Source organism: Malus domestica, chromosome 04 (assembly GCF_042453785.1).
Source record: "Malus domestica chromosome 04, GDT2T_hap1".
In the NCBI taxonomy this organism is placed as follows: Eukaryota; Viridiplantae; Streptophyta; class Magnoliopsida; order Rosales; family Rosaceae; genus Malus; species Malus domestica.
In genome coordinates this window covers 3,258,671-3,274,915 of record NC_091664.1, presented here as the reverse complement: position 1 = coordinate 3,274,915, position 16,245 = coordinate 3,258,671, and the positions used below count along the sequence as shown (strand labels likewise).

Sequence of the window (16,245 nt, the reverse complement as noted above, 5' to 3'; positions counted from 1 at the left end):
TGATTAGTGGAGGATTCATTAATCACAACACAGATATATTTCTACTTACTCATACTGAAAATATAAGACATTTATCTAAAGATTTCACAACATTGAGGAAATTGTCGTTTCGGTTATTGAGAAATTTCTTTGCACCCACAATTTAAACTCCTATTATGTAATAGTTCTATTTGTAAAATTTATACGACGAAGATCGTTGTTATTTGTAAGTGAATTTGCATTCACCAAAAGCAACACAACTTACATAAACCACCAATCTATTCAAGTGGATTTTTAAACTTAAAGAATAGTAACACAACTATTGCTTGTTTCAAGGGGATCGAAGGCCAAAAACACTAAGATCACACAACATAACTATAATAGGCCTGCGATCACATAAGCCCTTTGGTTTCAGATCACATCTAACCAAACACAAATACAACTTTATACAAATGCACAACGCCTTCATAAGGTAGTAATTTTGGCACTCTTAGTTTAGCTTCTCACATTTAAATTGAGTATGTTATACTTTGTACGCTCACGTCACAACCGAAGTGTCAAAAGCTAAACTGAGTATGAAAACCGCTATCACGATCATTTAATGAAGTCCCGAATCAAAAGAAACCCCAGTGGAAGGCAACCAAAGGTTCCCAGAGATGAAACCGCTAACAGTGAAGCCTTGTGCAGCAACCGGTGTAAGTGATGCATGATATCCCGGCCACCGGACCCGACCCGAAGTTGAAGCCCCAGGCCCATAATTTGAATACTCACCATAATACAATGTGTTTAAAGCAAACCCACCTGACCAAGGTGACCAACCAGCCTTACTAATTGAGTCATCCAAGTAAGACTGCATGATAACTGTTCTTGAGTACTGCTTCCATGGCCTTCCAAGATGCGTCTCGTACTTGGATTTCACCGGAGCAAGATCCGAAGCAGCTGAAATTTTGCAGTTATGAATCGAAATTCCAGTGTTCTGATCCGGGCTGGTTCTACCTTGTGCTGTGACAAAATTTTTGAGACCGGTTGAAGCGGGTTTTCTTGCGTAAATGTTGCAGTTCTGGAAAACTGCTGCTGAGTTTCCAAATATGAAATCAACTGTTCCGTAGATTTGGGTGTCTCTGTAGAACTGGCGCTTGGAGTGAGTGTAAAGGGTGTCTTGGTAACCGACGATGGAGCATCGGAAAATCACTGACTTGTCAGCGCCGACTCGGAGGGCAACCGCTTGGTGCTTTGATGGACCGGCATTATTCTCAAACGTTATGTCACGAGCTATAAAGCCGTCTCCCATAGCAGCTGAAAACACGGTTGTTTGCATGTTACTATGTGCCATGAGGACATGCAATTTTTATTAAGTAAGAGAAAATTTTCCTTCTGACTCTTTTTGTCCAAAAAAAAAAAACCATATCCTTTTATACATAACTGAAAGAAAATTAAAAAAAATAAAAAAGAAAGTCACTAAAATAATTTTGCACAAACAAGTTTTTGATGTTTTTTTTTCCTTCACTCAGCCATATGAAACTATAGTTTTTTCCTCCACTTTCTCTCTCCCTCGCCCTAAACAACTATCCAATGTACAATTTTTAAGGGGATGTAAAATACTCATTTTAGTTGTAAAATATAAATAAAAATAAAAATTTACAATTTGTTTTACCAAAATGTAAATGTAATTTTTTCGTCTCAAATTGTATTAATGAGTTTAATCATCTGTGTTATGAATAATTATGAAATTATGTTTAATTCATGCATGAAAGAATCTCTTTTTTCTCATGTTGGTCTTTACAACCATAAGTTGAGAATTTCCAAGCGGGTGTGCGGTGTACATGCGAGCAAAATAAGAAACACGAAATTAAAACCTTGATCATCCTTTATGAGCATCACATCTAACATTATAATTCAGGGAAATGGATATCGAAGGAAGGTGGTGGACTAAAGCAAGAAAATAAAGAATTTTAATAGAACCAACCATTCCTTTTATGATTTCATTTCTTTTCTATTTGATGTTAGTGTATAGACATGTGAACTGCCCTTTTTGATATTTTCTTGTCTTTTTTATTTTTTTTATGAATAATAATGCTTGTTTTTACTTCATAGAGAATCTACTCATCCTCCATTTATGATTAATGTATTTTTGACGTACGGATTTCATAATCGGAAATGTTCGTATGCATTAAACAAATTGACGGACGGTTCATCACAACGATATTACTTGTTATCAAAATCGTTTATTAGTTTGACACATAGAGATGAATAAATAATATCAGATTGAATGATTTTTTGCAGATGTAATTTTTAAATGATGATAAAAAGAATGATTAGATGTAATATTTAGCTGACTAACTAACGTCGATGTTGATTGGTCTCCCACTGTAATGCGGGAGCTACGATCGAGACCATTGCTACCATTGCTCCCTCACGGACACAACAAGACAACCCAAAGTTGGCCTCTTAATGATGGGAGACCAGTTAACCAGATTTGTCAAAGAAAAGTTCTAATAAGATGAGTGGTAGCAAAGCCTATAATTTTTTCTTTATAATTTTATTTTTAATATTATCTTTCAACGAGTATAAAATCATAATAATTTTCATTTAACAGTGAGTTTTGTAAATAATTTTGGTGAGTGACAATAGCACCAGTTATTAAATATTAATTTTTCTCTAATAGTTTGATTTTTTTTAATACAAAAGTTATTATTATTAAGGAGGTTCAAAAAGATTACAGTAATTAAAGGGGGAGAAGGTTTGAACTTGTGCGACACATTACTTGTTATGATTTTATTTTTTGATATAGGACTAAATTGTCTTCTCATCATTTTTTATAACAATTTTTTTTTTTTGTTAATAGGTAGTTTACATATTTTATAATTTGACAGAATAAAAAAAGGAAAACTAATGAAAAGGGCTTGAAAACTTTGAGTTTTAATGATAAGGACAAAATAAAGGGTAAAGTGAATAGTACCAGGATTGACTTTTTAGTGTAAAAATATGGTTTTTCGTTAAAGTGAACAGTACCGGGTGCTTTTCGTTAAAGTTCCCAATAAAAAAGCCATATTAAATAAATAAATCAAAGAAGAGGGAATTCTCTTATTAATTAGAAACAAAAAAAACTTAAAAAAGAGGAAGGTTTGATATGTTCTTACCAACCGTGGCAGACTGGAAAGTGGTCCAACCATCATCAGAGTTCCTATCGCCCACAACAATCGTCGTCCCCAAACCATCACCAATTAACATAACGTTCTTCTGCTTCGTTGGTATTTTAATATATTCATGATAAGTCCCAGCTTTTACATGAATTACAGACCTGCCACCTCCTCCACTCTCAGCCAATGAGGCCACCAACCCAAGTGCTTCACCGATACTCTTGTGCGTACCACTCCCATCCAAAGCCACCACAGCATGTGCTTCTAAGTCACCCACAGAAGCTTCTAGAAGCTTTCTCTCAGCGCCGGACACCCAACTCGGAAAATCATCCGACAACAGCCTCCGGCCACCGACAATGTTATTAGGGTTTTTGTTTTGGGCCTGCTTTGGTGACCTAGTAGTGAGCATGAAAAGTGACAGAGAGTTACTTATGAATTGGTTCATATTTTTAGCTGAAGTCTCCATAGCGCCCTTGTCTACCATTGACGTATCACTCTCAAGGCTGTCTAGACAAGTTTCTTGATTGGTAAGAGCAGCACTGAGCCAGCTTTGGATATCGTCGTCAGCATGGCCATAGGTGCTTTTGGTACTGTCGTATTTGAGTATGACATTATCAAGTAAATCGATACTGTCCTCGAGCAGCTCGAGGCAGTCATTGATGCCACCAAGCGAGTGTGTTTGATGAGAGGTTTGACGATGGGAAATGGTAAGATTATAGGCAAGAGCGCGAGCCAAACGAGCCTTTATAATGCTGAAGTCGACTGAGTGGACAAGGAGGCCTTCAAGGGTTTGAGGGGGTGGTTTAGTAATTGTAGTAATATTACTTGTTTTGGAGATGAAAATGGATTCACAAGCTGCCTGGTGAGGGGTATGTTTGCACAAAGATACAATATTGTTGGCTGCTTCTTTGGATGGTCCTGCTCTGGAGAATTTGGAGAAAAGGGATGGTGAAGAAGCCTGATTAGCTTCTGCTGATGGCAGCAAGATTTGTATGATCAAGAACATGGTTAGAAAGAAAGTGTGTGTTTTGCTTCTGTCTTCTCCAATATTATTGGAGGAACTCAGTATTGTAAACATGCTTAAATGAGAGAGACGACGGACACAGATTAGAGAATCTAGAGAGAGTTGTACGTATGTGAGCACTTAGCTTGGTTACTTATATATACACAATAGGGCCTTTAGTTACATGTCACCTTATGACTTGATAGGGAATATATAAAAGCTTTCATTTCAGTGTACGGTTAGAGGCTGACTACCAATTAAATAAATTTTGTTTCAACTTAATTACCTGTGCACCCTAGCACACTACAATACAATCAAATATTGTCCCAACTTAACTAATTGTATAGTTCGATCGATGTTGAGTTTTATCACAAAAATACCTCAGTACAATAAACAGTGAAACCATTTATTATCACGTTGTAGTAGTTTATTCAAGTTTTTGATTTGAAATTGCATTCTTTAACAAAAATAAAGGTGACTTTGGTAGCTGTATACTCTAGATGTGATTATTGTCACCATTATTGATCACTAATTCCTAATATATTGCTTAGAAGCAACGCTATCTTGTATTTGGGTCCCTACACATATATACATACCAACTTAATTTATGCATGTAACCAAATGATGGGAAAAAATTTAGTGAACAACGAAGTTAATTAATATAATTTGCGAATTAATTTATCACTAGTACTTGATCAGTTTATTACGAACTAAGGAACTAAAACTTGCATGCATTTTTTTTTGGTTATATATATTTATTTAATATTTAGGGTTTTCAGTATTTTCTTCCATGCAAGTAGAGTTAGGGGTGGGCACGGATTGGGCCGGGCCCAAATTTAGAGGGACCGGACCGGACCCGCTTAAATAGGAAACGGGTTGGGCCAGGTCGGATATTACAAATTTGATCAGTGGAACCAGACCTAACTCGGCCCGTTTGAAACGGGCCATTTCGGGACGGGTCCACGAGTCCTCCTTATTTTTTTTCTTCTGTTTTTTGGCCATTTTTTATCGCCTCCCAGAGTCCACTCACTCATCTCATCCTCCCGATCTTCAACTCGCTCATCGTTTCGGCCAAGCCCAGCCCGACCAGATCCAGAACCGCTCCACCATCACCGTCGGATTTGCCATCACCACAACCTTCCTCTTGCACTTGTCGAGCACCTCGAAGCTCTCCACCCTCACATCTGCCGCATAAAACCTAACAATCATTTCATAAACACCACTACCAAACTCACAAATTTAATCGAAGTATTCTAAAAACTCTAGAAAATAAATACTAAATCTCAGATAGAAACGTCAAAAAAACCCATAGGTTAAACGAAGAACCCTCAAAAGCTCATAAATTTAAACGGATTTTTTCACAAATTTGAATAAGATGTTCACATGCAATAGGCCTAGAAGGTACCTTGGGTGTTGATGAGTCATTTGAGACCAACATCGAGGCCAAACATCACCGTAATCATCATTTGCAGCAGCACGCTTGATTTAGATTAAAGAAGTCAGCGACAATGGTAGTGGTTTGTGAAATTGCGAGAATTCGGTGGTGCTTTGTGAAAATTGGGGAAGACGAGAGGAAGAAAGGGGTTCAGCTGGGTTGAAGGCGGGTGAGAGAGAGACTGTGGGAAAGAGAGAGAGATGGAGGAGATCGATAGAGATGAGATCGAGATGGAGGAGATCGGGAAGGATGAGATCGACAGAGAGGAGATCGAGATGGAGGAGATCGGGAGGAGATCGAGATGAAGCAGATCGAGAGAGATCGAGAGATGAGGGAGGAGATTTGGACTGGACTGGGGATGAGACTCGAACTGGACTCGGGAGAGAAAGAGGGTGAGGTGAGGGTGAGGCTTGAGCGAAAAGGCCTGGGCCTGAGAAGGGTAATAAACAATAGTAATGAACGGTTCGGGCCGGGGGCCCATTTTCTCTAACTTTTAGAACCGGCCCACCCTATTATTTACCAGGAATCGCCTCGGCCCGTCCCTTTTTGTATTTATAATTTTTAGAGCTGCCTCGTACCCGCTCTGAACCTTAAGGATCCACCCCGACCCACGGGTCCAGAACCCGTTTGCCCACCCCTAAGTGGAGTGGAGTAGGTTTTGATTACTGCCTACGTACAAACTTCTCTAATCATTATTATACATAGGTTTTTTAGTCAAAATGGTCCCTGAGATTTCAAATAAATAGAAGTGGTCTCTGAGATTGTCCACCATCCATCATTTTAGTCATTCCTTTAAAAACTTCGTTAAGTGTCCTGGAGCTCTTGTCCGGAAGTTTGGACAATTTTCAAAGCTTCGTAACTCAATCGTTTCTTAACTTAATTCGACTCATAATATATCAAAATGAAGATAGGAAAGTGTAGAATAATATTATACCTATTTGGAAGCCCAATGATTGCTAGAGATGGTCGGAAAATAGCCTAAAAGTTGACTTGTTCGAGGGAAAACAGAAAAACTTGCCGGAAATTTGGTAAACTTTAAACGTTCATAACTTCTTCAATACTCAACGAAATCAAGTGATTCAAAAACAAAAATCATACTTCTCAACAAGACGAAGAGAATGTATCTTTTCAACAGCTAAATCACCGTGTTTTGGCCTGAAAACGGCTCAAAAGTGGCTGTCTTGGTCTCTAGTTAGCCACTTCCGAGCGGTTTTTCGGCCAAACCACAGCTGGTTAGCCGTTGAAAAGGTACCATTCTCTTCCTCTCATCGAGAATTATGATTTTTGTTTTTGAATCATTTGATTTCGTTGAGTATTGAAGAAGTTATGAATGTTTAAAGTTTATCCACTTTCCGGCGAATTTTCTAGTTTTCTCTCAGATCAGTCAACTTTGAGGCTATTTTCCGACCATCTCTGGCAACCATTGGGCTTCCAGGTATAATCTTATTCTACACTTTTCTATCTTCATTTGGATATATTATGGGTCGAATTTGGTTAAAAAACGATTGAGTTAAGAAGCTTTGAAAATTGCCCAAACTTCCAGCCAAGAGCTCCAGGACACTTAACGGAGCTTTTAACGGAATGACCAAAATAATGAATGGTGGACAGTCTCGGGGACCACTTCTATTGATTTGAAATCTTTTTAGTTATGCAAATCTCAGGGACAATTTTGGCTAAAAAGCCTTATATATAACCATAACTAGATTAAGCAGATTTGTATTCTAATTAAGCAGGTTGGCACAGGCTGCTAGCTAGCTACCAAGGTTTCCTAATCACTACGTACGATTATGTCGTTAATATCAGATTAAGCTACAGAAGAAAAATTAGTTACACCAAAATAGAAAATCCACCTCTTAACGCTTGCTTTAAGGTTTTAGCACTGGCAGAATCTTCTTATGACAATATTGATCTCTAATTAATATATAAGAGCATCTCCAATGGAAGGTGCAAAATGCTTTGAAATTGACATTTATATGCTTTGATCTCCAACGGGTGATATGTAAAACACCAATATTGGCCAGAAGATGTAATAAAATGAAAATTTACATATTTAACATCTTTTGGCGGTGAACTCCATCAGTTAAAGAGAGAAAAATAAATGAGATCCTAAATTTGCATCACTCTCATGAGAGTAGAACTAAATTATACTCCTAAAAATGTAAAATAAGATGTAAATGTAGCTTTTACATCTCAAATTTGCATCTTCTAATAGAGATGCAGTAATATAATAGAATCTCTGATTTCTTGATCATAGTTGATTATACAGAGAACATATATCTTCATCTTTTCTTTTTCTTTTTATAGTTTGCAAAATAAAATTATAAGACCCATGAGATCATCTTTAGCATCTGCTAGGCTGGCCTTCTCCAAGTAATTTTTAAGTATGGTAGTGCTATCTACACTTATTTTTACTTCTCACACATTCTTCTTAATTTTTTGTCGTCAGATCGAACGAAATGAAGAAGATCAATGACAAAATATTAATAAGGGTGCGTGAGAGGTAAAAATGAATATATAAATAATATACTATCCTTTAAGTATGATGGGTACGTGGTATTATAATTTCAATGATTTTAGATTTATATTTCAAATAGGGAAATTGTTCGCGACATTCCAATATAGTTGTCATACACTTTTTTGCTTTTGTTTTGTTTTTTTTTTTTTTTTCTACAAGCAAGGATTACTATATGATGATTTTTGCATGAAGTGGCAATAATTGCTCCTTGAAATATATGTACATGTACTATACTAAATTTTAATACGTTGTGTTACAGTCACAAATAGTTGTTTGCGACTGTTTTGTACGATATATTGTTTTTTATAAGCTCATCACAATTTGAAAAAGCTTTATGGAGGGAATTGGATTTTATTTGGATTCAAATGGTAAGGATCTTAAGAATTTTTAAATTTTAGTCGTTCAGTGTATATCGTACGGTAAAAAATATTCAATTTTTTTATATAAAATTAAACATAAATATTACTTAACGAAAATTGACCGTACAATGTATAATAAACAATTAAAATATAAAGATTTATAGGATTCCCACAAAAAGAAGAATCCAAAGATGATCCTCATCCTTTAGACCAACTACAATGGTGGGTTAAAAGCCAAATTACCCCTCAAACCCACTCCAATGGTGCTATTCTGTTTTGTGTGGTCACGATTAAACCACATCAACATTTTAATGAATAGTAATATAAAATGTTGATATGGTTTAACCGTGACCACACAAAACAGAAGGGCACGAGAACAAGGAGGGCAGACAATCCTTGTCCTTTCAATTAAGCTCTCTTAAGATAAGAGAGACAAGTGACAAGTCAATCTACGTACCCTCTAACAAAACCCTATTTTCCTATATACTCAGAGGCAGAGCTAAAAATGGCATACCTATCACTTCTTCGACCAATTATCATCCCTACTTGGAAGTCTATATAATTGCCTCGTGGCCAGGACTACTACGTCAGCTAAATTTCCTAAATGACGGAGCTTAAACAGGAAAAGTTCAAGAGAAATGATAAGAGGAATTTCAATAAATTATCTGTTATCTTATATTTTTTTTACATAATAATTTATAAAATAAAAATAAAAATTAATGTTAAATTATAAAATAACAGTAAATTCATGAAGAACCCTAGATTGAGAGAACTTTTTGAAAAAGTCTCCATAGTCTCTCTAAAGTTCAGTTTATCAAATCAAAGCTCGATGTGACTATCGCTTGGTATACGTAATGTACCTGCAGACATATAATACTCCTTGCTTGCTGGTTAAGTAATTACTAATCAATGCTACACTATTATTGTGTATAAATCACTGCTGCACAATAATTAAGTCCTCTATATATATATATATATATATACATCCACGTTAATTGATAAAACGAAAGTCAAATATTTGAACTAAATAAATAGTTTTATATCATGCTAGAAGAAATTCTTTATAAACCAATTAAAACAGCTGAATTCACATAATAAAATTGATTTCTATAGAATTTACATTAAGAATAGAAAAAATAATACTTAATAAATAACTGATTGAATCATATTATTACTAAGCCATTGTAAAACTAAGCTCATCCTATTTTTTTAGTGTAGATAATACCATTTCTTAAAAAAAAAACAATCATTTGTCAACATTTTGCACTCTTGAACGCATGCATAAATGCTAGTGGATATAAGGCCTACTGTTATGTCCATAAGTATGTCGGTTTGGGTTTAGAATTTTGAACTTTGAATTTCTTTGAGAAGGTTATAATATGAAATTCCGGAAAATTGACGTACGTTTAAGTACAAGACTAAGGCCAAAATGTTAATTACATAATTTTTAAGGAAAACTAATGAAAATGACTTGAAAACTTTGAGTTTTAATGATAAGGACAAAATAAAGGGTAAAATAAATAGTACCAGGATTGACTTTTTAGTGTAAAAATGTAATTTTTCGTTAAAGTGAACAGTACCGGATGTTTTTCGTTAAAATTCTCTAATTTTTATCTCATAAAGTAGCCTTTATTGTACTTGAGATTAGCCTTAAATTAATTATGGCAGTGTTTCTGTACTACGTCAAATCAAACACATCCACTAGCTAGTACTGTAACGCAATGTCAATGTCAAAATTTGCAATTTGAATTGATATATATAAAAGGGAAAAGGAATTCTTCAGATATCTTTCCACTTAATCCATTTAGTTCAAGATTCGAACTATTTAAATTTGATTTAACGATTACAAATAAAGGATCTTTTTAAAATGATAATAACTGTAACCGTTGAATCAAATTTGAACGGTCCGAATTTCAGATTAAATGGATTAAGTTGAAGGGAATCCGGCTATAAAAGGTGGCGGATGACATCTTTTTCTAGGAAAAAAAAAATTGCGATACTTTGTAGTTGCTGGTTGCAATCTATGATATATAAGTTAGGAATTAGAAAATAAAGCATGTATGTATCAGCGGAGGTGGATTGTTTGCCTTCCTATTTTTATACTCTATCCATGCTCTACTGTTTGTGTGGTCATGGTTAAGCCACGTCAACATTTTATATCCTATTACTTTTTATTTTATTATTTCTATAAAAAATTAATATAAAATATTGACGTGACTTAACCGTAACCACACATCACATGAGGCCATGAGGAGAGTATGAAAATGGGAGGGCAGACAATTCACCTCCATGTATCAGCATACACTGTCGGCAGGAAGTCTTGTATCAAATTATGCACATTTTAGTTCAATAGTTTCAGATGAAACGGTGATTATTTTTCTTAATCAAGTTATGCACATTTTTTTTCATGGTGCAGAAGGTATTTTTTGAATCATGGTGTGTTACGTATGATTTACACATTTTAAATATATTTATATGCGTAAATTGACAAAAGGAAAGTCAAATATTTGAAGTAAATGAATAATCTTATAAACCAATTAAATGAGCTGAATCCACATAATAAAATCGATATCTATAGAATTTACATTAAGAATAAAGAAAATAATATTTACTAAACAACTATTGAATCACATTATTGCTAGTCTATTGTGAGGCTAAGTCAATCCCTCTCCCTTAGTGTAGATAATATCATTTTTTTTTAAAACAATCATTTGACAATTATTTAATTACATTATTATTCGCATGCGAAAGATCTTTTTTATAACCGGCATTGCATGCCTCTTAAAATTTTTTGAACGTGTTTAAAAATAGAGAAAATAATATTTAATGAACAGCTGATTAAATCACATTATGGCTAACCTATTGTGAGTTACTAATTAAAAAAATCTGTACAAAAAAATTAATCATTAAAATGACGAAAATACCTCTGTCATATATGATGCATTATTTTGGGTTGCTTTTGAAGTTTGTTCGAGGGGCATTTTTGTCCTCTTTTTTTTTTTTGGTGAAGCTTGTGACATAAAAAAACAGTATTCATTGGACTTGTTGGCTTTATATAAATGGGTAAATTACATAAAATTACCTCAACTATTGGGTCAATCACAGTTTTATATCCTATCTTTAAAACATTCCAATGTCAACCTCATCTTACGAATTTGTTACAATTTTATACCTTCGGTCAGTTTGTCTATCAATTCTTCCGTTAAATAGTGATGTGACTTGAGATGGACCTACTCTCTATTTGAAAATTAATTAAATATTAAAAACTTAAAAAAAAATTTTTTGTATGGGGGTGAGGGAGCCACCCCTTATCGCCCTCACCCTTCTTCCCCGCTCCCGTCTTCCCCCAACCCAAAACCAGAACCACCCAAAACCCAGATCTGACCCGCCTTCGCCTCCTCCACTCCAGCTTCTCGTCTGCTTCTGCCTTCGCCTCCTTCACTTCCAGCTTCTCCTCCCGTTCCTCCACCTTCTTCAACCGCACTGCTTCCCCCCGTGCCTCAATGTTACGACGGCGGCCCTATTCACGAGCAGGCGTACGATAGAGTCTACGCCACCGCACTCCTATTCACTCCCTTCGCCACCATGCACCAAATTGACCTTTTATATGGCTTGTTATTTGTCGCTGTCGGCAACGGCAAGTACTCCGACAAAGACGTCTTCCCGCTCAAGTCAATCGGGTACACATGCAACCCGTTCTGGTATAACAACCCGAAATTCCACTCCGTGCTAGTACACTGTTTGGTGTTCGCATTGCGGGTACGAGATTATACCATATCTGTTTATCGGGTTGGCTGAGGATGTCGTTTCCAACGAGGAGGTACCAAATCAGAGAGGACAAAGTTGGTGTGGACCCAATGGTGGGCGAGCGTTTAATTGGAGGAGATGTTGTTAATGAGCTCGTTGGGGACCATGATGAAGACCTGGAGGCCGGTGTTACGGAGGGCGGTGAGGATTTTGGGGTTGGCGTCGTAGAGCTTGACTCGCTTGGCCTTGAGTGACTGGATGAGTTTCACCAATTGTGACGATGGTGGGAGGTTGTTGTCCAGCTGGCCGTAGTTCACACCCACCTTGGGGGCGAGCTTTGCACCTAAAAAAATCAAAAGGGGTAAGAGAAAAATACCAAATGAACAAAACCCATGTCGCCATTTTTGGGATTTGGGTTTGGGGTGGTTCTTGTTTTGGGTTGGGGAAGACGGGAGCGGGGAAGAAGGGTGAGGGGATATGGGGTGGGTCCCCCATGCCAAAAAAAATTATTATTATTATTTTTTTAGTATTTAATATTTAATTAATTTTTTAATAGAAAATGGATCTCGTCTCAAGCCACGTTACTATTTAATTGAAGAATTAACAGACAAATTGACGGAATGTATGAAATTGTAACAAATTTGTAAGATGAGGTATAACATTGAAATATTTTAAAGATGAGATATGAAACTGTGACTGACCCAATAGTTGAGATAGTTTTATGTAATATACTCAAGAATATATATATATATATATATTTATTTATTTATATTTATATCAATTCATCCAATAATAATGGGAAAACGAGATGCAAGCAGCTTATTCTATATCAGCTTTAACATAATTCTTCTTAAATGTATATGTTAGGTGCAAAGTTGCACTCAAAAGGAAAAGCCACCCTTCCTTATGAGGTGATATATTTTATCAATTCATCCAATAATAATGGGAAAACGAGATGCAAGCAGCTTATTCTATATCAGCTTTAACATAATTCTTCTTAAATGTATATGTTTGGTGCAAAGTTGCACTCAAAAGGAAAAGCCACCCTTCCTTATGAGGTGATATATTTTTGGCGCGCGCGCGCGCGCACACATATATATATATATTATCTATATCATCTTTATAATCTAGTTGTTCTTCTAATTGATTAACAATCGCTGACTATAAAGTGTGTGGTTGCCTGTGTTCTTTAGACTTTAAACAGTACTACAAACACCAGAAATTTAATTATTACATAAAGGGCAATATTTTTGTGCCCTCAGATATAAATCTCATCATTTCCAGGCTAAAAGTCTTTCTAAAATTGCTTCATCTGGTAATAACTGTGTATGCATGTACGTCAAAAAGGATATGCATGTATATAATTAAGGTTGTTACTTTCAGAGCATCCCAAACCCATGCATTTATGAGCATACGAAGATTGTCCACATTTTGTACACAAGATTTTAAGCCCTCTGTGTTTTAAAACTTTGAAAATGTCATTTAGTAGTCTATGGTCAAATAGTATTTTTCTCTACGTATAAGTAAGAGATTTGGGTTTAACATCAGTAGATGATGAGTTCGATACTAAAATATTATTGCATGCCCACTTTGTTTTCTAACCAAAAATCCCCACCCATTAATATACATATATCGTTAAATTAAAATAAAAACTCAAAAAATATGTTTAATCCATACCAACTAATTAACAATCTAGTGAACAAGCTAGCCAAAACCGATTATCGAACTCGCAACAAATATATACCTTCCTCACATTCACATGACATGACTTTAGATTTCCAGCAATGATCACTAGATCACAAGGTTATGAGTATATTTACAAAGCTACGATACTTTTAAAACAGGATAATTCACTTACAATAAAGTTATGTCATTATAAGTAAGCTTACAATTAGGTATCAAACTCAGCTTAAATATATCTTCCTAGCATTATTGTCAGCCGAAGACAATGCTTTTTTAGAAATAAATAGTATAATATCAACATCTTTATCCAAACTCATCTATCCTTAAACTGATCAACTTGTAGATATTGCGCATATTTATTTCCTCAAAGCAGTTTCTAGTTAGAGCTGTAGATGTCAATCCATTGCAAATACAGCTACTAGAAAATTGACTTGAGAAGAGAAAAGAAAAGATTATCCAATCCAAAAGCATAAATATATGGATGGCATGATAGATGGAAGGGAAGAGAAAAGAAAAGATAATCCAATCCAAAAGCATAAATATATGGATGACATGATTGAGGGAAAAGTATATATAAAGTGCACTATGAAACACATTATGTTTAGGGTTTTTATCACAAATGGTTTTTGAAATTGACCCTCATCATCAAGATGGTCCCTGAAATTAAAAATCAAACAATGTAGTCCCTGAAAATAGGTGTCTTAAATTAATGTGGTCCTTTGGTCACAATTATGTTAAAATTCCGTTAAGTGCTGATCTGGCACATAAATGGGCCCACAACTTTTACGGGTTTTTATCACAAATGGTCCCTTAAATTGACTCACACCATCAATATGGTCATTGAAATTGAAAATCAATCAATGTAGTCATTGAAAATAGGTGTCGCAAATCAATATAATCCTTCCACCACAATTTTGTAAAAAGATTTCTTATGTGCTGATGTGGGTTTAATAATTAATTAAAAAAAAGTTGTCTAAGTATCTTTTTGCTCAACTGATTTTTTTTTTCCTTATAGTAGGGCCTACTCCGAAGAGAGATTCCTTCCATAAATTCTCAAAGGCACAAGGCTTAACCAAGGCCTAAGAAGAGGTGTGGAAATAGTTTTCAACCAACAATGGATGCACCTCAGCTATAACCTCATTATTTGAAGGCAGACCTCGTTGTTCTTTGCATCACCGGACCATTATGGAAGCGCTAAACATGGTCTCCAAGATTAAGTTGTGAGAATGTTGATTGCCTAAATGTTAACAGTGATGTCCCAGTAGTCGTTGCCAATAGGCCAAGCCGTCACCAAAGGTGATCTCAATCCAGGTTCAATTCAGTGAAGTCGAAGTGTGTAAAGATGAGTGTATTGAGATTTTTTTAGAGAATAGATAGCGAAAGAGGTAGAGAAATGTGAACTGGGACCAGAGGTGATTGCAAGACTAGGTTGTTAGGTTGACAATTTTTTTATTAACTATTAAATTATTAACCCTATTTGTAATTTTTTTAATTTAATTAGACTTGTGTGATACATTTATGTGTCACATCAGCACATAACAGAATTTTTGACAGAATTGTGACGGAATGACTACATTGATTGAGACACTTACTTGTGGACCTACATTAATCAATTTTCAATTTCAGGGACCATTCTAATGTCGCGGATCAATTTCAAGGACCATTCTGATGTCATGGGTCAATTTCAAGGACCATTTGAAAGAAAAAAAAAGACTTGTAGGGCCCATTTATGCGTCACATCAGCACTTAACAGAATTGTGTTGGAATGACCACATTGATTTGCGACACTTATTTTTAGGGACTACATTGATTGATTTTCAATTTCAGGGACTATCTTGATGATGATGGTCAATTTCAGGAACCATTTGTGATAAAAACCCTTATGTTTAGGACTCTCTATGGACTTTTCGTTACATCATGTTTTTTGCACAATGTTTTATATTGTTGACACGAAAATTAATGTTAAACTATGAAGTGACAGAAAGTCCATGAAGAGTCCCACTTGAGAGTGTCCTTAGCATTTCTCAAAAAAAAAAAAAAAAGGCTAATCCAACCCCTCTTTAAGATTGAAGCAATGGTTGTTAAAAGTTCTTACAAATATGGTTTAGTGACTCAGCTTAACCTAATAATGCAATATATGGGACTATATACTATGTCATTTCCATACCAAAAGGGTTGGAGGTATACATGCGTCAGAAGTTGAATGGTTCTTAAATGTATTGAAATACGTATATGGGGCCTTATAAAAACTCAATAAGGTAAAAAGGGACAAGAGAAATCAAATCAAATGAACAACTAGACAAAACTCTCTTGACTTTTATGTTTTGGAAAGAATCATCTGGGTGTCGAATCCTCAGACTTCTCAAAGCCACTTGGATTAAATG

The 16,245-nt window shown here is 35.4% G+C and overlaps 1 protein-coding gene across 1 annotated transcript; it reads right to left on the bottom strand.

Annotated features, from left to right (window-relative positions):
- Nucleotides 1-178: 178 nt before the first annotated feature.
- LOC103453544 (probable pectinesterase/pectinesterase inhibitor 35) lies at nt 179-4,296 on the bottom strand. The gene is made up of 2 exons (XM_029100866.2): nt 3,120-4,296; nt 179-1,275 (listed from the first exon to the last, which is right to left on the bottom strand). The coding sequence occupies exons 1-2, from the start codon at nt 4,195-4,197 to the stop codon at nt 578-580; spliced, it is 1,776 nt and encodes a 591-aa protein (XP_028956699.1). The 5' UTR covers nt 4,198-4,296; the 3' UTR covers nt 179-577.
- Nucleotides 4,297-16,245: the final 11,949 nt, after the last annotated feature.

What these genes read in the sequence shown, in the direction of transcription:
- LOC103453544 (XM_029100866.2), bottom strand. Translation starts at nt 4,197, where the DNA reads ATGTTTACAATACTGAGTTCCTCCAATAATATTGGAGAAGACAGAAGC. An exon ending in TTTCCAGTCTGCCACGGTTG is followed by an intron (nt 1,276 to 3,119) that starts GTAAGAACATAT and finishes CCGTGTTTTCAG; the next exon opens with CTGCTATGGGAGACGGCTTT.